The sequence below is a fragment of the Muscardinus avellanarius genome (genome assembly GCF_963383645.1).
Source record: "Muscardinus avellanarius genome assembly, chromosome: 3".
Lineage (NCBI taxonomy): Eukaryota > Metazoa > Chordata > Mammalia > Rodentia > Gliridae > Muscardinus > Muscardinus avellanarius.
Window position 1 is genome coordinate 117,701,964 of NC_137788.1, and position 22,617 is coordinate 117,724,580.

Here is a 22,617-nt window from a genome sequence, read left to right on the forward strand (position 1 = left end):
GCCCAGAAGAAATGCTGCCCCACCAGCTCCCTCCTAGAACCCGGGGCCTCTCTCTCTCTCTGCCTAACGGTGCCTCAAGGCCTGGGGGCTGGACTCCCTCTACTTCCTCTGGCTGCGGCCCCTCCTGGAGACGGGGACCGGCAGCAGGACTGACCACGACTCCTCGATGGCCAGAGGAGCTCACGGAGGCCGGGACACCCTGATCTGAGCTGGGAGTGCTCTGGGAGCCCGAAGCGTTCCCTTTTCCTGAATGACGGTCTGGGTGCCAACTGTTTTAAACTCTTAGCCTGGCGCTCTTTAACGGGGAGGTAGGCGAGAGGGCCCCTGAGGCCCACTCTGCTGAGTGCTCCTGCCTCCCTGCCCTGCTTTTCTCCTGGGATGAGCTAAGCAAATGGCGGGCGGGGGCTGGCCGGGCGACCACTGCCGAATCCACGTGGGTTTGGGCCTTGAGCTCACAGCCCCTCAGCGTCTCTGCCAACCCCAGGGTCTTTCTCTAGAGCCTCAAACCCCATGTTCTTATAGCATTACTAGCTTCCCAGCAGTGTCTTTTTTTAAAATAATAATAATTCGAGTTCCTTAAATTATCCCCATCTGCCGCTGCCTCTCTTCTTCACCCCGCCCCTTCTTTTCCCAAGGAGGTGGGCCTTTACCTGAGCACGTTCCCTGGAAGTTTTGGGGCGGGGCCTGCCCCTGCCACCCCCTGCTGGCCCAGGTGAGAGGAGGGAGGGGCCTGGGGAGAGCCGGATGGTGCCCTAGAGAGTTACACCTGGCTGGCCAGGAGCGAGGCCTGGAGAGCCTCGGCCCGCGCAGGGCTCTGGGTGCCTGCACCTTGACCTTTCAGGCTGTGTGGCGTCTTTGTTCTGTGCTCTGCTTAGCATCCCTGGCCCGCCTTAGTTATGACAACCAAAATGCCTCCAGCAAGTGCCAAATGTCTCCTGGAGGGAAACTGCCTAGAGCTGAGAACCACGGCCCAGCGTCCAGCTACTTCTCTCTGGGGTGATTCCCGCCCTGCCCTCCCTCATCTGGGTCTTCAGCTAAGCCTGAGCTGCGGATGAGCCAGCTCTCTAGAGCACGTGGTCTCCATTCCAGGTGTGGCTGTGATTGTGTGGGATCCCCGTGCCGGCCATATTTAGGCTTCTCTATTCTTGCTCTGTGGCAGACAGGCTCTTAACAGGGTGGAGACGCGATCAGGGTATGCTGGGATTGGAGAAGGGAGATCAAACCAGCAGACACGCCCTAGTTACCGTCCCCAAGTTTTAAGCTCTACTTCGGTGCCCTCCTAGAGCCAGACACAAAGACGACTCAGGGAGTTTCGTCTGGAGACCAGGTCCCACTCCCCACCTGGCCGGGCCGGCCTCAGCGGAGGAGCAGGGGCTTTGGCACCTGCCGTTTTCTCAGGTGTTTGTGCCAGCGTGGCAGGCACAACAACAGATGAGCAGGGTGTCTCGTTAGTCTGGGACCAGGGGCTCTGAGGCGGTGGGCTGGGCCTGGGCGCCCGTGTGCACTCTGCTGGTCCCCTGCCATCCAGCTTGCCCCATGTACACTGACCGGTCCTAATTTTCTCAAATTTCAGTGTACTTCCTGCCGTTTTTCAGGGTCTAGTATTGGTTGGAGAGATGCGTTCCCAGCCTACTGTCCAAGTTAAGCTAGATGCTCTGAAAGTAGACCACCTCGTCACCCCAGAGGAACAGGGTCCTGGGGCTAAAGGATGGTGCAGAGGGTGGGACCCAGCCTCCTCCTCAGAGTCTTGAACACGGCCTGCCCGGTGCACTCCTGCTTGAGCTGTCTCTAATGTGTGTGCTGCCATCACTTTAAGGTGATAGGATTGGGTTTGAAAGTCATAATTTATATTAAAAAATTGTTGGACTTTTAAATACATTTTTCAAATAAAAATGTTAGCAAAACGTTTGCAGAGTAGTCACTACAGGTGTGTACTGGATTAAAAGAAATGTCTGCTGAAGTCACTCCCTCCTGGAGAGTGGCTGGGATGGACTTTTGTACCAACGCTGCTGTTTGAAGACAGGGGCCAAGCATTGGAACCCAGAAAAACCACCATCTTTCAAGGGCTTGACCTTCCTAGTTCCTTTTCTTGGCATTTGGGTTTTATTTATTTTTTCTTTTTATAGCACTGGAGATTGAACTCTGGGGGTATCCTACCTTTGAGTTACTCCTCCCCAGTCCTATTTTATTTTTAACTCGGAAACAGGGTCTCACTAAGTTGCAGAGGGCCTCGCTACGTTGCTGAGGCTAACTGAATTTTCTGTCCTCCTTTCTCAGCGTCCCAAGTGTGTCCCGCCACACCTGGTTTGGGGTCTTAAAGTCTTTAAAGGAGTGCGTATTTGAGAACAGTGTTGACTTTGAGTGGCATGAACCTTTTCTTCTGGGGGAGCCACAAAGAGGAAGAAGCCCAAGGCGGCTGAAGGTGAAGTTCGTTTCAGAGTTGAGCTCTGTGGTCTCCTCCCTCCAATAGTTCTGTAAAAAGACACATGACCAAACGATATTTTTTCAGTTTTGTTTTTCTGTACTAAAAATATCTAGTGGATGCTGGGATTGAGAGGGGAGGAGAGGTCGAGATGCTGACACCTCCTCTTGTGGATGATGCGACCATTACCTCTGGTTTCTGTCTGTCTGGTAGGGAAAAAATAAGAGAAAAGGGAAAATTACAACCACATCTACTTTTTTTGGGGGGGTGTGGGTAGTACTGGGGATTGAATCCAGGGGCATCCTATATCTGAGCTATACCCCCAGCCCTATTTTACCTTTTTTGTTGTTGGTGGTGGTGGTACTAGGGGAGGAACCCAGAGGCTTTCTACCTCCGGGCTATACTCCCAGACCTTATTTTTTTATATATTTTATTTGGAAACGGTCTCACTAAGTTGCTGAGAGCCTCACTCAGTAGCTGAGGCTGGCTTCGAACCTGCGCGATCCTCCTGTCTCAGCCTCCCAAGCGCTGAGATTACAAGCCTGCGCCACCACGCCTGGCGCCCTATTTTATCTTATGAAACAGGGTCTCACAAAGTTGCTGAGACTGCCCTCAAACCTGTGATACTCCTGGCTCAACCTCCTAAGTACTGGGATTACAGGCTGAAAAAAACGTACTGGGAATGAAACTCAGGGGCATTCTTCCTCTGAGTAAACACCTAGCCTTATGTTTGTGGTATTGTTATTATTATTTTATTATTTTTGTTGTTTTGTTTTTTATGGTGGTACTGGGGGTGGAACTCAGGCCTTTACCTCCAGGATATATTTCCAGACCTATTTTTAATATTTTATTTGGAAACAGGGTCTCACTAAGTTGCTGAGAGCCTCACTAAGTAGTTGAGGCTGGCTTCAAACCTGTCGATCCTCGTGTCTCAGCCTCCCAAGTGCGGGGATTACAAGCGTGCGCCACCACACTGGCTTATTTTTGTGGTATTAGTAGTGGCACCCAGGGGCCTTCTACCTCCAGGCTGTATAACTACCCCTATTTTATATGTTTATTTGCAGAACTGAAGATGGAACTCTGGGGCATTCTACTTCTGAGCTGCACCATCAGCCCTATTTTTTATTCTTTATATTGAAACAGGGTCTCACTGAATTGCAAAGGGCCTCACTAAGTAGCTGAGGCTGTCCTTGAACCACGATCCTCTTGTCTCAGTCTCCCAAGTGCTGGGATTACAAGCGTGTGCCACCATGCCCGGCTCCTATTTTATTTTTTATTTGGAAACTGTCTCCCTAAGGTACAGAATGCCTCATTAAGTTGCTGAGGCTGACTTTGAACCTATGGTCCTCCTTCTCAGCCTCTCATGGCATGTGCACCACGCTCACTAACAAAAAAAAATTTTTTTTTTTGAGATAGGGACTTTGTGTTGCCCAGGCTGACTTTAAGCGCATGATCCTCCTGCGTCAGCCCTGCCAGTGACAGGTTCCAGGTGTGCACCGCCACGTCCACAGCTACGTTCTACTTCCACCTCTTCCCTGTACCTAACACCCTCCCTCTTTGTGCTTTTTTTTGTATTCAAAACAGTATTGGAAGCCGGGCGTGGTGGCGCACGCTTGTAATCCCAGTACTTGGGAGGCTGAGACAGGAGGATCGGGCAGGTTCGAAGCCAGCCTTAGCGACTTAGTGAGGCTCTCAGCAACTTAGTGAGACCCTGTTTCCAAATAAAATAAAGAGATCTTGGAGTGTAGCCCGGAGTTAGAAAGCCCCTGGGTTCCATCCTCAGTACCAAAAAAAAAAAAAAAAAAAAAATATTGGACACACAGGAGAAAGACAAAAGACAAGTATACCCTTTATTCAGAGCCTTTTACCCCTCTGTCATCCCTAGCAATAGACTTTCACTAGGACACTCAGAACTTGTGACCTTGCGGTAACTTCTTAAGAACTTTTTTCTTACTTATTTATTTATTTATTTTTGTGGTACTGGAGATTGAACCCAGGGACATTCTACCTCCAAGCCACACCTCCAGCTCTATTTTATTTTTATTTTGAAGCAGGGTCTCACTAGGGGAATGAAAATCCCACTATTTGCTGAGGCTGTTCTTGAACCTCTGATCCTCTTGTCTCAGCCTCCCAAGTATTGGGATTACAAGTATGCTCTACCACACCCAACCTGAGATTTCTTAAATTGCCTGGAAGAATCTCAGAAGGACAATTTTGTTTTTCTATGGCACTGGGATATAGCTATAGCCCTATTCTTTTTTTTTTTTTTTTTTTTAGGATAGGATTTCAAGTTGCCCACCTTGGCCTGAAACAGGGTCTCACTGAGTTGCAAAGGGCCTCACTAAATAGCTGAGGCTGTCCTCAAACCATGATCCTCCTGTCTCAGCCTCCCAAATTCTGGGATTACAAATATGCACCACCACACCTGGCCATATTTTTTATTTTTATTTTGAATCAGTGCTTCGCCAGGTTGATGAGTCTCACTATTTGCTGAGGCTTTCCTTGAACCTGCGATCCTCCTGTCTCAGCCTCCCAAGTACTGAGATGACAAGTGTGCACCAACATGCCAGGCTCAAAACTATTAATTAGTAATATCTTTCATGTCTGTTAACTGTGCATTAAGAATTCTTTATGTGAAACTAGGTGTGGTGGTGCATACCTGTAATACCAGTATTTGGGAGGCTGAGACAGAAAAATCACAAGTTCAAGGCCACTCTCAGCAATTTAGTGAAACCTTGTTTCAAACTAAAAAATAAAATGGGCTGGGGGTATAGCTCAGAGGTCAAATCTCCCTGGATTCAACCCCTAGTACCACCAAAACTAAAGTCTATGTACCTATAATCTTAACCATTTGTTCAATAATCATCGAGTGGCCAATACAGTATGTTGCCTGCTAATCAACCAGCAATTGTAGGAGAAATAGGTAGCCGAGCCGGGCATGGTGGAGGTGCCCGCCTACGTGGGAGCGACCTTGGAAGCTGAAGCGGACGATGGTTTGAGCCCATGAGTGGTACTGGGGATGGAACCCAGGGGCATTCTACCTCTGCGTGACACCCTCAGCCCTATTTTTTTATTCTTTATTTTTGAAACAGGGTCTGAGTTGCAAAGGGCCTCACTTAAGTAGTAGCTGAGGCTGTCTACAAACCGTGATCCTCCTGTCCCAGCCTCCCAAATGCTGGGATTACAAGCATGTGCCACCGAGCCTGGCTGCTAGCCTCAGCTACTTATTAAGACACTCTGCGCCGGGCGTGGTGGCGCACACTTGTAATCCCAGTCCTTGGGAGGCTTGAGACAGGAGGATCGCACAGGTTCGAAGCCAGCCTCAGCTACTTAGTGAGGCTCCCAGCAACTTAGACCCTGTTTCCAAGTATAAGATAGGTCTGGGAGTATAGCCCAGAGGTAGAAAAGCCCTTGGGTTTCAACCTGAGTACCGCCAAAAAACAAAAACAAAAGCAAAAAAACAAATCCCTCTGCCATGTAGTGAAACCCTGTTTCAAAATAAAGAATAAGAAAATAGAGCTGGGGGTATATAGCTCAGGAGGTAGAATCCCCCTGGGTTCAATCCCCAGTACTGTAAGAAAAAAAATTAATGGCCAACAATAATATAAACAACCAGTACTTGCGATGAATCAGTATCCAAGTCACAGTTCCTTCCAGCCGGCCACTGGCTCAGCAACAGGGAAGGGAGGCTTATCAGGACTTTTCAGATCCGTCCACAGAGCTCCTGGCTCATCAACAGAACACTTACTGGCTGCATCTCTGTGAACACGGAAGAGAGGCTATTCCAAATATCCTCCAGGCCAATCCTGACCCGTTTCCAAAACTCCAGGTCCGGGCTGGGGGGCGGGGGGCTGGGTCTGCGCCGGAGGTGGAGCGGGGGCATGGGCGTGGTCTCCTCCGGGGTGGCCGGGGTGGTCTGAGTGGCCGCGTCCAGCGGGCACTCCTCCTGCAGCCGGTCGCAGGAGCACTGCTGGTAGGTGCAGGGCCGGTGCTCCGTGCGCAGCTGGCTCAGCGCCCCGACGCGCAGGCGCCCCGACAGGCCCTGCAGCCTCCCGGCCCGGGTCCGGCTCATGGTGCCCGACTTGCAGTGGCAGTGCCACGGGCCCCAGGGCATCAGCACCAGCTGCAGATCCTCGGGGGCTGGCATGGCCGTGCGGGAGGAGGCTGGCCACCGGCTGGGTCTGGCCCCGGCCGTCGTCCACTGGCTCAGGGTGGCCTCGGTCTGCGCGTCCCCACTGGACCTGGAGGAGGGGGGCGGCAGGCTCGTGCTCAGCCTGATTTCCGGGTCTTGCTTGTTGGCTATGAACCTCCGCGTCCCGGGCGGACTGGGAGAAGCCGGGGGCGCGGTCGGCCTCTCGCTCGGTCTGGCATCGATCACCACGCCCTCTTCCAAAGTGCTGTCCGGGTCGGCGCTCCGGTTGGAGCCCGCCGCCCGGCTGATGCCGGTCACGGTGGCCAGGAGCTCCGCGGCCGCAGGCCCGGCCTTGCGGTCGGCCGTGGCCGCCAAGTCATTCTCGTCTTCCAGGACTATCTTCGTCTTCCGAGGAAACCCGGTCCGGGCGGGGCCCACGGTGCTCCTGCGGCTGCGGGCGGGGCCGCCGAAGCGGAGGGAGGCCCGCTGCCTGCCCGCTGCCGTCGGCGCCGGGGTGGGGGTCTGGTCTCGGGCCCCCGCCGCCCAGGGCCCCAGACTCAGCAGCAGGGCCCAGAGCAGCGCGCCGGCGGCGGGGACCATGGGGCCGCGGCCGGGCAGAGCCGCCCCACCTGCCTGCGTCCCTGGCCTCGCGGCCCTGTCGTTGGCGGCTCCGCGCCCCACCCAGGTCCTGACCCGCCCCGGGCCGAGCTGCCGCCCGCGCGCTGCGGACCGCCAGAACCCGGGATTGTGATGTAAGGGCCCAGGGGTCGTTCGCTTCCTCGGCGCAGACAAATGTCTCCTGACAGTTTATTAACCGCTGCAGGTGCGAATTTACTAAGGTGGCGAAAAATACAGGATTGGAAAGCGCTCCTTCCCAGGCTCCCAGGGGGTGCACGCGACTCCGCAGGAAAGCAGGGCGGAGCTCGGGGTCCCTCAGCACCGCGCACGGCCAGGCTGGCGGTGGGCACCGAGCCTTCCCGCGGCCATCCCCCGAGGCGGGGGGCGGGCTGCAGCCCTTCGCTCACAGAGGGGGAGAACAGACCCAGAGAGATGCTGCTGCTTGGCCCGAGGCCCCACCGCCCTGCATCCCACGCCTTTTCACGGGCAGACCCCGCCTCGCAGCCCACAGAGGGCGGGGCCTGCTTGCAGCATCTCCAGCCGAGAAGCCAGGATCAGGGAGGGGGCACTCCGCAGAAGATGAGCTGATTGACAAGCCGACTGACAAACCAGCTGGGCTGTCTCCGGGATGGGGGCGGGCGGGTACTGACTTGGCTGGGTTCTAAGTCTTCTCCAGTCCTGCCTAGGCCCCTCTGTGGAGATCCTGGTCCAGCCTGTAGGGGGTGGGGAGAGAAGCCAAGAACTCGAGCTAGAAGGTGGAGTGCTTAAGTCAGGAATTATTTAGCGTTTTGTCCCTAGCTTCCTCTCCCACTGCCTGCACTCTCCTTCACTGCCCGCACCTCCTTTCTGAGTGAATTTCCCCTCATCTCTGTGCTGTGGTGGTTCCTTTCCTGGATGCCTCTGTACTTATACACATTTAATATTTCCTTTCTTCTTACTGAATGCAGAAATGTCCTTAATTTCTTCTCTGGGTGTACGCACCAAGACACCTGAAAGCTGGACCTGCCAGGGCTTAGGGCCGCGGACACATCCCTCCCCAAGGGCCATTCTCCAGTGCAGGACTCACTGTCTGACAGCGTCCGGGATGTGGACGTGATCCAGGGAGATGAGCTTCGCCAGCTCCCCAAGGCTGTCCAGAAAACGGATCTTCCGTGTGAACTTGGAGCTAAAAAAAAGAGAATACACCAAATATGTTATACTGAAGGATGGCTCCTGGAGAGCCTTATAAAGGGGAACGTAGCAAGTTCAGTTAGTTAAGGCTAGAATGAGGGTGCGGTAAGATTTTTTTTTTTTTTTGTATTGGAGATTGAACCCAAGGGCATTCTACCTTTGAGTTACACCCCAGCCTTATTTCATTTTTATTTTATTTATTTATTTATTTATTTATTTATTTATTTATTTATTTATTTATTTGGTGGTACTGCGGGTGGAACCCAGAGGCTTTCTACCTCCGGGCTAGACTCCCAGACCTTTTTTATATTTTATTTGGAAACAGGGTCTCACTAAGTTGCTGAGGCTGGCTTCGAACCCGTGGGATCCTCCTGTCTCAGCCTCCCAAGCATGGGGATTACAAGCGTGCACCGCCACGCCCAGCTTTTATTTTTATTTTGAAATAAAGTCTCACGAAGTTGCTGAGGCTGGCCGCAAACCTGTAATCCTCCTGTCTCAGCCTACTAAGTACTGGGATGACAAAGGTGTGTCACCACATTCAGGTTTATTATTTTCAAACAGGTCTCACTAAGTGCTAAGGTTTCTCACTAAGTTGCCGAGGCTGGCCTTAAACCTGCAGTCCTCCTGTCTCAGTCTCCCAAGTACTGGGTTACATACATACATGTATGTATGTATGTGTACACACACACACACACACACACACACACACACACACACAATTTCTTTTTTGTGTGGTGCTAGACATGGAACCCAGGGTCCTTCTACCTCTGGGCTACACCCCCCAGATCTACTTTCTTTTCTTTCTTTTTTTTTTTTTTTTTTTTTGCGGGCCTGGGGATGGAAACCAGGGGCATTCGACCTCTGGGCTGCACCTCCTGCCCTATTTTTAATTCTTTATTTTGAAACTGGGTCTCACTGAGTTGCAGAGGACCTCACTGAGTGAGTGAGGCTGGCCGCAAACTTCAATCCTCTGGTCTCAGCCTCCCGAATGCTGGGATTACAAGTGTGCGCCACCATGCCTGGCTCTATTTTCTATTTTATTTGGAAACACGGTCTCACTAACTTGCTGAGAGCCTCACTAAGTAGCTGAGGCTGGCTTTGAACCTGAATGATTTTCTTGTCTCAACCTCTCAAGTACTAGTATTGCAAGTATGTGCCACCATGCCCTGCTTTTTTTTTTTTTTTTAATGTGGTACTGGGGTACCCAGGGACATATTACCCCTGAGCTATATCCCCAGCTTGCTTTATTTATTTATTTATTTATTTATTTATTTATTTATTTATTTATTTATACTGTATAAATAAGTATAGCCATTTCTACCTCCAGGCTATACTCCCAGACCTATTTTATACTTTATTTGGAAACAGGGTGTCACTAAGTAGCTGAGAGCCTCACTAAGTAGCTGAGGCTGGCTTCAAACCTGTGTGATCCTCCTGTCTCAGCCTCCCAAGCATGGGGATTACAAGTGTGTGCCACCATGCCTGGCTGGCTTTCTTCCTTTATTTCTTTCTCTCTTTCTTTCCTTCTTTCTTTTGTGGTACTGGGGATGGAACCCAGAGGCATTCTACCTCCAAGCTACACTTCCAGCTCTATTTTTTTATTCTTTATTTTGCAAAGGGCCTCACTAAGTAGCTGAGGCTGTCTGAGAACCTTGATCCTCCTGTCTCAACCTCCTAAAAGCTGGGATGACAAGTGTGTGCCACCACGCCTGGCTTATTAATTTATTTATTAATTAATTTATTTATTTTGTGGTACTGGGGATGGAACCTATATTCTAACTCTGAGCGATACCCCCAGCCCTATTTTTTATTTTATTTTATTTTACTGTGGTACTGAGGATGGAACCCAGAAGCATTCTACCTCCAAGCTACACCTCCAGCCCTATTTTTTATTCTTTATTTTGAAAGAGGGTCTCACTGAGTTGTAAAGGGCCTAAGTAGCTGAGGCTGTCCTTGAGCCTAGATCTTCCTGTCTCAGCCTCCCAAATGCTAGGATTACAAACTGCATCACCACGCCCAACTCTGGCTTCATTTTTTGTTTTGAATTAGAGTCCCACTAAGTTGCTGAGGGCCTTGCTAAGATTCTGAGGCTGGCTGTGAACCCATGATCCTTCTGTCTCAGCCTCCCAAGTACTGGGATTACAGGCATTTGCACCACACCCAGCTGCTGCTGCTACTACTACCACTACTACCACTACTACTTCTTCCTCTTCTTCTTCTTCTTCTTCTTCTTCTTCTTCTTCTTCTTCTTCTTCTTCTTCTTCTTCTTCTTCTCCTCCTCCTCCTCCTCCTCCTCCTCCTCCTCCTCCTCCTCCTCTTCCTCCTTCCTTTTTTTTTTTTTTTTGGCATGTCTGGGGATGGAACTCAGTGGCATTCGAACTCCAAGCTACACCCCCTGCCCTATTTTTTATTCTTTATTTTGAAACTGGATCTCCCTGAGTTGCGGAGGGCCTCACTAAGTAGCTGAGGCTGTCCGTGAACCTCGATCCTCCGGACTCAGCCTCCCGAATGCTGGGATGACAAGCGTGCGCCACCACGCCCGGCTACATCCAGCTTCTTCTTAGTCACGATTTTGAAAAGAAAAGAGGAGTCTTTTTACCAGAGCTAGTACCTGATGAAGGGCCGGAGCAGTGCCAGAAACGCCTTCACATACCACGTAGCATGGACGACCACTAGGGCGCGCAGGTTCTTTCGAAGCCTGAAGAAGAGTTTGATGAGGTTACCCCAGTTCTCGTCCCATCTTCATGCCTCAGATCAGAGGGAGCTCTCTCCTCCACCTCCACCTCCTGGGCTTCTCTAACTTCTGGATCTCTCTGGCCTCATCTTATTCAGCCCCCAATACTCCTCATGTGTAGGAAACTCCTTTCAGAATCCCCCAGCTCTGACTTCTCTACCGCCTTCCCGTCCCTCCTGCCCCACCTTTTTTTTTTTTTTTGGTGGTACTGGGGATGGAACCCAGGGAAATTCTATCTCCGACCTACACCCTCAGTCCTAATTCTTATTCTTTATTTTCACTGAGTTGCAAAGGGCCTCACTAAGTAGCTGAGGCTGGCTTCGAACCATGATCCTCCTGTCTCAGCCTCCCACGTACTGGAATTACAGCCGTGCGCCACCACGCCCGGCTCTTCCCTACCTTCTCAGCAGAAGTTTCTTTTGCAAACTTCTCCATCCCACCCTGGCCATGACTATTTATAAAACTCAGAGTGAGAAAAAATGAACAAGGAAGGGAAAAGGAAGAGGGCAAGACGAAATAGAAAAAAAAAGCAAAGGGAAGATGGGAGAAACTAAGAAGGAAAAAGCAAAAGAAACACGGAAGAGACAGGCAGGTGAGGGAGAAAAAAAGGAAGGAGGGAGCAGAGGCAGGCCTGGGAGGAGAGGAGGGCCAGCACTGCCACACGCTGACCCACTGGACTTGCACAAAGGCCCATGGCAAAGGCATCATTGCTGTTTTACAGATAAGAAAATTGAAGCCCAGAGGGACTTGTCCAAACTCATATAGCAGCTGGGCGTGGTGGTGTGTGCTTGTAATCCCAGCATTCCAGAGTCTGAGACAGGAGGATGGCGGTTCACAGGCAACTCAGTGAGACCTTGTTTCAAAATAAAGAATAAAAAATAGGGCAAGGGGTGTAGAATGCGCCTGGGTTTCACCCCCAGACCCACCCACCCACCCACACACAAAATCATATAGCTAGTAAGTAGTAAAGGCAAGCCTCGAAATTCAATTTCCCTGACCCCAAAAGAGGACAGAAGAGGCTTGGAAAGTAGAGAATAGGAACAAGAAAACAGGAATGGACTAAATGAAAGAAGAAAGATGAAAAGATGAAGGCAAATAGATGACCGAGAGCCGCAGCCCCGCGGCCCGGGTCTCACCGGCGATCCAGGGTGCGGTAGCACTGGCGTATCCAGCCCAGGGGAGGCACCTGGGCCCTGCTTGTGCCTCCACTCAAGTGGACAAGCAGATAATTCTCAGCCACGAGCAGCTCCAGAGTTCCCACCATATACCTGGGGGGCGATTTCATAGGGACGACTTGGGTTGTATGTTTCAGAGGGACAGGACCGTCCTGCCCACTCTGCAAGCGGCTGCCGGTCTTGGACGGGTTCTTTCCTTACTTCTTCCTCCCTAATTCCCTCCCTGTGGCCCTTCAGCTTCTTGCCTCACCTAAACAAGTGCTCCATAACATAGGTGTAGTTGGGGATGCTGCTTCGAGGGAGATAGCAGGACGCGAAGAGGATGACAGCGTTGAGGCCATCGCCATGATAACCTAGGGACGATACAGGAAAAATTCAGGCCACAAATACATACTGTGGGATGGACACTGAGGGTCTCTGGAAGTTGTAGGAAGGATGCTAAATCCAACAGCAGAGTATCTAGCTTAGCTGCTTTAATAAAAAAAGTCATGTTTTTTTATTTTGTTTTTTTGGTGGTATTACGGATCAAACCCAGGGGCATTCTATCTCTAAGCTACACCCCCATCCCTGTTTTATTTTTATTATGAAACAAGGTCTTGCTAGGTCGATGAGAGTCTCACTACTTGCTGAGGCTGTCCTCAAACCTGCCATCCTCCTGTCTCAGCCTCCCTAGGCCTGGGATTACAAGAGTTCACCACCACGTCCAGCTAAAGCCATGTCCTTGTCCTGCCACAGCCAATGGCCATTACCTCCATGAGACAGGACTTTCTTATAGGGCTCAATGACTGTCATGTCCACTCGTTGCTCCCGCTGTCCTGTTCGGAATACCCTCCAGCGATGACCATCTTCTCCAGCCACATCCCAGACACAACCCCGGCCCAGCCTTTCGGCTGCCTCTCCGGGCCCCAGACCCTCTGCCCGGGGCAGATCATCTGAAACAGAGGGGTTAGAAGAGTTGCCAGAGCGGACCTCCCCTGAAGCAGCTTGTAACTTCCCCACATCCCCATTACTATGCCAGCCTGCTCTTCCTTTTTTTTTTTTTTTTTTTTTTTGCCGAAATCCAGGATTCCTTTTTTGTGCCGAAACTCAGGTTTCTTGGGTCTTGATTCTAACTCTCCAGCTCTCAGCCTCTTTTTCCTCCCTCTCTCTCTCTCTCTCTCTCTCTCTCTCTCTCTCTCTCTTTTTTGCGGTACCTAGGATTGAACCCAGAGGGGCATTCTATCTCGGAGCTACTATTTTTTATTCTTTATTTGGAAACAGGGTCTCGCTAAGTTGCTGAGGGCCTCACTGCATAGCCGAGGCTGGCTTTGAACCTGCGCAATCCTCCTGTCTCATCCTCTCAATCATGGGGATTACAATTGTGCGCCACCACGCCTGGCCAAATTTCTTATCTTGATGAATGACATCATCCACCTAACTTCCTAAGGGAAAAAATTGTATGCATATCCCCTGAGACTATTGTTTTCTGGGATTAAACCCAAGGGCATTCTACCACTGAGTTATACCCCCAGCTCTTATTTATTTATTACATTTATTTATTCATTCATTGGGTCTGGGGATGGAACCCAGGGACATTCTATCATTCTATCTCTGATCTACACCCCCAGCCCTATTTTTTTTTTTTTTTTTTTTTTTTTGCGGGTTTGGGGATGGAACCCAGGGGCATTTGACCTCTGAGGCACATCCCCTGCCAAATTTTTTATTCTGTACTTTGAAACAGGGTCTCACTGAGTTGCAGAGGGCCTCACTAAGTAGCTAAGGCTGCCCGCACACCGACATCCTCTGGTCTCAGCCTCCCAAATGCTGGGATTATAAGTGTGCGCCACCACGCCCAGCTCCCTGCCCTATTTTTGATTCTTTATTTTGAAACAGGGTCTCATTAAGTTGCAGAGGGCCTCACTAAGTAGCTGAGGCTGTCCACAAACCTGTGATCTTCATATCTCAGCCTCCCAATACTGGGATTACAAGTATGCACCACCATGCCCAGCTTATCTTTATTTTTATTTATTTATTTTTGTGTGTGGCACTAAGGATTGAACCCAGAGGCATTCTACTTCTGAGCTACAACCCCAACCTGATGTATTTCTTTTTTTTTTTTTTTTTTTTTTTGTGGGTCTGGGGGTGGAACCCAAGGGGATTTGACCTCCGAGCTACACCTCCTGCCCTATTTTTTATTCTTTATTTTGAAACAGGGTCTCACTGAGTTGCAGAGGGCCTCACTAAGTAGCTGAGGCTGTCCGCGAACCGCGATCCTCCGGTCTCAGCCTCCCAAATGCTGGGATTACAAGCGTGCACCACCACGCCCGGCCTGATGTATTTCTTATTTGGAAACAGGGTCTTAATAGGTTGATGAGAGTCTCACTACTTGCTGAGGCTGTCCTCAAACCTGCAATCCTCCTGTGTCAGCCTGCAAAGTATTCAGATGACAGGCTTGTTCCACCACGCTGGGCCTCCTTTTTTATTTAGAAACAGGGATTCACTAAGTTACCCCACGCTGCTGGCCTCAAGCCTGTGATCCTTCTGCCTCAACCTCCCAAGTACTAGTATTAAAGGCATGCACAAAGCCTGGTGTGGAGGTGCATGCCTGTATCCCAATAAGTGGGAGGTTAACAAACAAGAATCACAGGTTCCAAATAAATAAAATTGGGCTGGGGTGTAATGCTAAGGGAGAATGCCTCTGGGTTCCATCCCCATGTCCACTAAGTAAGTAAATAAGTAAATAAAGGCATGTACCACCATGCCCTGTTCAGAATCATTAAATTTGACTATATTACTCCCCTGATTAAAACCTTTCTGAGCTGGACATGGCGGTGCATGCTGTAATCCCAGTACTTGAGAAGCTGAGACAGGAGGATTGCAGGTTCGAGGACAGCCTCAGCAAGTAGTGAGACTCTTATCAACCTAGCAAGACCCTGCTTCAAAATAAAAATAAAACAAGGCTCGGGTGTATTCATTTCGGGTCACCCCCCGATGCCATTTTGGCATGGGGCTGTATTTCTATTTTCTGTATTTCTATCTTTCTAATAAACTTCTTTAATTCTTCCAAAAACAAACAAACAAACAAACAAACAAACAAACAAACAGGCTCAAGGTAGAGCTCAAGAGTGCACCACCATGCCCAGCTTCCCTTTTTTTATTATTATTATTGTTATTATTTATTTATTTATTTATTTATTTATTTTGCGGGTTTGGGGATAGAACCCAGGGGCATTTGACCGCCAAGCTATACCCCTTGCCCTATTTTTTATTTTGAAACAGGGTCTCACTAAGTTGCAGAGGGCCTCACTAGGTAGCTGAGGCTGTCTGCGAACGGTGATCCTCAGGTCTCAGCCTCCTGAATGCTGAAACAGGGTCTTGCTAAGTTTCTGAGGCTGGCCTCAAACTTGCAATCCTCCTGTCTCAGCTTCTCAAGAGCTCTGCCACGTGTCCAGCCTCCCCGGTCTCTACTTGTACCAGCTCTGCCCTGTCCTTCTCACCTTCCCATTCGAATTCATGTCCGCTGTCCAGCTGCTCCGAGTCTGAAGGTGTCTCCAGTCCGTCCACTTCCAGGTCTGAACTGCCCTCGGAGGAGGATGCAGAGTCGGTGGGAGGGACTCCGTTGTCTCCAGGCCCCGCAGTCAGATCCAGCTGTAAGTCTGGGGCAGACAAACGCTTCCGCATGGGGCGCTGGCCGCACAGCGCTAAAGTGCTGGGGGTGCCTGGGGTTGGAGGAAGCGGAGAAACAGACAGATGTGCATGAGTTGGGGTGCTGCTGGTGGTCAGACTTCCTGTCTCTAGAATGAGGTGGGGTGCACTCTAAGAAGGAAGTGGCACAGGACACTGGGAAAAGAGGGGACAGAACTGCAAAGGGCTGGTGGTGGCACAGACCATCAATTGACTACAGTCAAGGCCTCCAGGCCAATGCTCTTTACTTACCTGCCTCTAATTCTCTTTGAGGGTCTTCGGGATCTTCAGAGGGACCAGCCTCCTCAGGTAGCAGTCTAGAAAGGAAAGATTAAAAGAGGGCAGAGCCGGGCGCGGTGGCGCACGCTTGTAATGCCCGCACTTGGGAGGCGGAGACAGGAGGATGGCACAGGTTCGAGGCCAGTCCTGCTGGCTTAAGAGACCCTGTTTCCAATTTTTAAAAAAGTATAAAATAGGTCTGGGAGTGTTGCCCGGAGGTAGAAGGGTTTCCAGGAACCCCAGTACCACCAAAAAAAAAAAAAAAGAGGGCAGAGAAAAAGATAAAGGCATTAAGCTAGGTATCAATCAGCTGTCTTGCTCAACCATGATTATATCATTTCTGTCTTTTTTCTTTCTGTTTTGGTACTGGGGATTGAACTCAGAGGCATTCTGTCTCTAAGCTAAGCTACATCTTCCCCCCTTCCCCCTTTTTGGTGGTACTAGAGATGGAACCCAGGGGCATTCTACCTCCAAGCTACACCCCCAACCCTATTTTTTATTCTTTAGTTTGAAACAGGGTTTGAATTGCAGAGGGCCTAAGTAGCTGTGGCTGGCTTAGAATCGGTGTGATCCTCCTGTCTCAGCCTCGCCAAAGCTGGATTACAAGCGTGCACTACCACGCCTGGCTCTGTTTTTTAAATTTTGAAACAGGGACTCACTAAGTTGCTGAGCCTAGCCCTTGAACCTGCATTCTCCTGTCTCGGCCTCCCAGGTACCAGGATTACAGGCCTGCACCAGGACACTTGATTTATCACCCCTATTCCCGTCTACCTCCCAGCTCCACCCCAGCCCCCCATTTTTTTTTTTTTTGCAGTACTGGGGATAGAACCCTGAGGCATTCTACCTCCAAGCTGCACCCCAGCCCTATCCTATTTTTTCTTCTTTATTTTGAAACAGGCCCTTACTGAGTTGCAAAGGGCCTCGGTAAGTAGCTGAGGCTGGCCACGAACCCGGATCCTCCTGTCTCAGCCTCCCGAATGCTGGGATTACAAGCCTGCGCCACCACGCCCAGCACATTTTTTTTTTTTTTTAAGATTTAAAGAAGTTTATTAGAAAGAAATACAGAAAATAGAAATGCAGCCCCATGCCAAAATGGCATGAGGGGGTGACTCGAAATGAATACACCCCCAGCACATTTTTTTAAAACTTTGAAACAGGGTCTTGCTAAATTGTTGAGGCTCTTTGCTTGTTTCTATCTGTTTTTCGCCCTCTGATCCTCATTCCCAGTCCCTTCCCTGTCTGTGAACACCCTTCCCTTCTCCCAGCCTTCCTCACCCAGGGAATTCCTCGTCTTGCCATTCCTCCTTCAGCTCCAGTCCTCCGGACCTCAGGGGTACTGTTGCTGCTGTCTCTGCATTCTCCCTGCCCCAAGACAGTCCCAGGAAGAAAAGATTACCACGAGGCAACCCAGACAGGGTCCTAAGGGAGCCAGACAGAAGGTAGCAGACACGACTGAAGAGCAGTAATTACAGGACAGACAGAACTCAGATCGCTCGTCTCCCATGCAGAGGCTTCTCCAACCGTCACCACTTGCTAGAGGCAGATCACCTACTATTGGGTTTAAGAATAGAAGATGCAAAGTAAAGCTAATATTGATCTTTCCGCCAGTGGCTCCACCTACCTTGCAGGGGGAGAGACAGCCTGCATTACTGTTGGCTGGAACCCAGCTACACCTGCCCAGTTCTCCCTGGCTCGTCAGGCCTGCCTTCCCTCTACCGCCCAGGGGAGTGGCTGGGGAGACAGCAAGGCGGAGGGCAGGGGCCATGGGAAGGTCCCAGAGCCTGGCTGGGAAGGAAAACCTGAGCCTAAACTCAGTCCTGGGTCATTCCTCATGGCTGTTCTGGACAGTCGAAGTTAGAAAATCAAGAACAGGTGCTGCCTGGTGGCATATGTTACATTCCCCACACCGGGGTGGTTGAGACAGGAGGATTGCAGGTTTAAGGCCAGACTTGAAAACATAGCGAGACCCTGTTTCAAAACAAAATATAAAAAGGGTTGTGGGTGTACTGTGGAGGCAGAATAGCCCTAGGCTCAATCTCCAGTACCAATAAATAAATAATAAATAAATGTTAAAGATAGGACTTGGGGTTTAGTGCTGAGTAGAACGCCCATGGGTTCAAGCCTCAGTATTACAAAATGCGTGTGTGTGTGTGTGTGTGTGGTGTGGTGTGTGTGTGTGTGTGTGTGGTGTGTGTGTGTGGTGTGTGGTGTGTGTGTGTGTGTGTGTGTATGGTACTGGGGATTAAACCTAGGAGTGTTCTACCTCTTCGCCATACTCCCAGCTCTACTTGGTTTATTCATTCACTTATTTGTTTGTTTTTTGTGGAACTGGGGATTGAACCCAGAGGTATTCTCCCTTTAAGCTGCACCCCAGCCCAATTTTATTTCTTATTTGGAAACGGGGTCTTGCTAGGTTGATGAATGTCTGACTACTTACGTTGGTTTCAAACCTGCGATCGGCCTCCCAGATACTTGGATCACAAGCACGCACCACCATGCCCAGCATTATTTGTTCATTCTAAAGCAGTCTTGCTAAGTTGCTGAGGGTCTTACTAAGTTGTTAAAACTGGCCATGAACCTGAGATCCTCGTCTCAGCCTCCCAAGTACCAGGACTATAGGCGTGCACCACCATGCCCAGCTAAATAAAAGTGTAAAAATTTAAGTGGGGGCCAGAAGTGTAGTGCACTTGCCTAGCCTGTGCAAATCCCCTCGACTCAATTCTTAGAATAAAGGGGAAAAAATAAAACAAAGGAATAAAAGGAGGGAGAGAATATTTATTATGATTGTAAGTTCCTGGCCAGCCTTAGCAATTTAGTGAGGTCCTCCATAACTTAGTGAGATCCTGTTTCAAAATAAAAAATAAGAGCTTGGAGCAGAATGTCCCTGGTTTCAATCTCCAGCACCACAAAATAAATATAAGTGAATGGTGGCCCTGAATTCAATCCCTACGCATGTGAGCGTGTGCACCCCCCAACCCCCAAAGATATAAAAACTTTTTTTGATACTGGGGATTGAATCCAGAGGCATTCTACTCTAAGCTCTACCCCCAGCCCAATTTTTTTTTTTTTTTGTGGTATTGGGGTTCCTGGAAACCCTTCTACCTCTGGACTACACTCCCAGACCTATTTTTTTTTTAATATTTTTATTTGGAATCAGGGTCTCTTAAGCTGGCTTCGAACCTGCGCGATCCTCCTGTCTCCGCCTCCCAAGTGGGGGGATTACAAGCGTGCGTCACCATGCCCAGCAAGCCAACTCAATTTTATATCTTATTTGGAAACAAGATCTCACTAGGTTAGCTCAATTTTATATCTTATTTGGAAACAAGATCTCACTAGGTTGCTGAAAGCCTCGCTAAGTTGCTGAGGCTGGCCTCAAACCTGCTATCCTCCTGTCTCAGCCTCCCAAGTACTGGGATTACAAGAATGCGTCACCACACCTGGTTTGTCTTTTTAACCAGGGAATGATCATGTTTAAAAAATCCCCTGTTCCTCAATCCATGCCAGATGTGGTAGCCTACGCCGGTAATCCCACCTACCTAGGAGACCAAAGCAGGAGAATGGCAGGTTCAAGGCCAGCTTAGGCAACTTGGTGAGAACCAGAGTCTCAAAATAAAAAAAGGGCTGGGGATGTAGCTACTCGGTGGAATAGTACTCAACTGTGTTCAATCCCTGGGAGTGTAAAAACTAAAAGAAAATCACACAAGCAAATCTCCCATGATAAAAAGTTCCTTACCATGGAGACACTTCCTACCGGATGCCGCCCTATCCTTCTCGGCAGGTTCTTACTTTTTCCTCAGAGGAACCGCTGAGGTCTGACCTTGTGGGAAAGTCCCTTCCTCCGTCCGTAATCAAGCGAGCCAAGTTCCTACTTACCCGAAACCTAAGGTCTTCTCGCCTGCCTCTTGCATGGTTCCCATCTTGACCAGTCTTCTTGTCTTTTTCTTTAAGCACTCGAGCTGCGGGGGAGCTGGTTGTCCCAACCCCCAACCTCTTCCCCCTTTCTGTCTCAGCTGTTGGTGCTCTGGACTCTGGAGGAGGGAGGTGTGGAAGGGAGGTAACCTCATCTTCAAACAGGTTTTGCTACCTCCCCTCCCAGGGAGCAGGTTTTCCCAAAAGACAAGCCCCGCCTCCGTTTGGGGGAGGAGAATAATTTTCTAGGGTGGCTAGTCTTTTTTTGGGTTTTTTTTTTTGCGGGTCTGGGGATGGAACTCAGGGGCATTTGACCTCTGAGCTACACCCCCTTGCCTTATTTTTTATTCTTTATTTTGAAACCGGGTCTCACTGAGTCGCAGAGGCCTCACTAAGTAGCTGAGGCTGTCTGCAAACCGCGATCCTCCAGGTCTCAGCCTCCCGAACGCTGGGATTACCAGTGTGCACCACCACGCCCGGTGTCTTTTTTTTTTTTTTTTTTTGCGGGTCTGGGGATGGAACCCAGGGGCATTTGACCTCCGAGCTATACCCCCTGCCCTATTTTTTATTCTTTATGTTTGAAACAGGGTCTCACTAGGTTGCGGAGGGCCTCACTTAGTAGCTGAGGCTGTCTGTGAACCGCGATCCTCTGGTCTCAGCCTCCCGAATGCTGGGATTACAAGTGTGTGCCACCACGCCCAGCTGGGTGGCTAGTCTTGGGTGAACCTAAAGAGACAATTTTTTTCCCCTTCCTTATAGAGAGTCCTTACAACCTTCTAGAAGTTGCTTTTTCTTCTTATTTATTTATTTTTGGTGATACTGGGGATGGAACCCTTCTACCTCCAGGCTACACTCCCAGACCTATTTTATACTTTTATTTGGAAATAGGGTCTCTTAAACCAGAGAGGCTGGCTTCGAACCTGCGTGATCCTCCTGTCTCCGCCTCCCAAGCGTGGGGATTACATGCGTGCGCCACCACGCCTGGCTTCTTGGCTTCTTATTTTCTTAAAGGCAATGTAAGCCAGGTATCACAGCTCACACCTGTAATCCCAGTGCTTGGGAGGCTGAGACAAGAGAATCACAGGTTCAGAGTCAGCCTCAGCAACTTTGTACAGCTCTCAGCAACTTAGTGAGACCCTCTTTTCAAATAAAAAATAAAGCCGGGCATGGTGGCGCACACTTGTAATCCCAGCATTTGGGAGGCTGAGACCGGAGGATCACGGTTCGCGGACAGCCTCAGCTACTCAGTGAGGCCCTCCACAACTTAGTGAGACCCTGTTTCAAAATAAAGAATAAAAAAATAGGGCAGGGGGTGTAGCTTGGAGGTCAAATGCCTCTGGGCTCCATCCCCAGACCCACAAAAAACAAAAAACAAAACAAACAAACAAAAAACCCAAAATAAAATAAAATAAGGCTGAGGGTATAGGCCCCCGGGTTCTACCCCAGTACTACCAAAAGAAAAAAAGAAAAAAAAGGCAATAGGAGGCACCCTTTTGGTTGTAAGGCTCCCCTGGGCCTTACAAGCATAAGCAAAACCAGGATAAGCTGAGCGTGGTGGCACATGCTTGTAATCCCCACATATGGGAGGCTGAGACAGGAGGATCCGGGTTCGCGGACAGCCTCAGCTTAGTGAGGCCCTTTGCAACTTAGTGGGACCCTGTTTCAAAGTAAAGAACAAAAATTGGGCTTGGGGTGTAGCTCAGAGGTAGAATGGCCCTGGGCTCCATCTCCAGTGCTGCAAAATAAAAACAAAAACAACAACAACAAAAGAGGGTCAACAGAAGGGAGACTTTGCATCTATTCAGAAGGAAGGAGGGAGATGAATTTGTTGGAGGCTGAAACACTTATTGGAGGGAAAGGACTGAGTATGGCTGTAAAAAGACACAGTGAGGCCCCAAACAGGAAAAAAGTATTTAATACTTTAACAAAATGCAAAATAAAGTACCCAAGTTACAAAACATAAATTCCTTTGGTTCAATGATCAAACCACTATTTCTACCTTCCAAATGGCTACAGACACCATACCCTCAAAATCAGACTGCCCCTCAAACCATGCCCAAACCATCACACACCCCACGTTCAGTGACACCCTTGGCAATTTACACGGGGAGGCGAAGGGGAGCGGGTCAGCATCAAGGGGAAAAGGAGACTACACATGCAGAACTGTGGGCGGTGGGGTCCCCGCTGGGTTGCTACGGACGCGTCATATCCCTGTACATGCTACATGAGGCTAAACCCCTTGGTACAATCACACATAAATACAATCCAGTGCTCCCGAGCATTCCCAGGGAAAACGAGAGAACTCAGAGCGGAGGGGAGAGAAAGGTGGCAGATTGCAGACCGCCAGGGAACATCTGTGGTCCAAACCCTGTTTCACAGACGGTGAAGACGAGACCGAGAGTAGCATGTCTCGCCAAAAGACCTGGTTCGTGGCACTCAGTATTAGAACTCCATGCTCCCTCTCAACTTTAGCAGAGGAAGAGAGGGACAGGAGACAGAGCCACTAGGCAGGGAC

At 49.8% G+C, this 22,617-nt stretch overlaps 2 protein-coding genes across 2 annotated transcripts; both read right to left on the bottom strand.

Annotated features, from left to right (window-relative positions):
* Positions 1-6,125: 6,125 nt before the first annotated feature.
* Positions 6,126-7,154, bottom strand: LOC308260301 (protein MENT; the record flags this gene model as incomplete). The annotated part of the gene is made up of 1 exon (XM_080691607.1): positions 6,126-7,154. The coding sequence occupies one exon, from the start codon at positions 7,152-7,154 to the stop codon at positions 6,126-6,128; it is 1,029 nt and encodes a 342-aa protein (XP_080547733.1).
* Positions 7,155-8,234: 1,080 nt separating this feature from the next.
* On the bottom strand, positions 8,235-20,110 carry BNIPL (BCL2 interacting protein like; the record flags this gene model as incomplete). The annotated part of the gene is made up of 9 exons (XM_080692134.1): positions 8,235-8,337; positions 10,954-11,040; positions 12,213-12,344; positions 12,502-12,604; positions 13,001-13,183; positions 15,728-15,949; positions 16,167-16,231; positions 17,469-17,555; positions 20,067-20,110. 9 exons carry the CDS (start codon positions 20,108-20,110, stop codon positions 8,235-8,237), a joined length of 1,026 nt encoding a protein of 341 aa, XP_080548260.1.
* Positions 20,111-22,617: the final 2,507 nt, after the last annotated feature.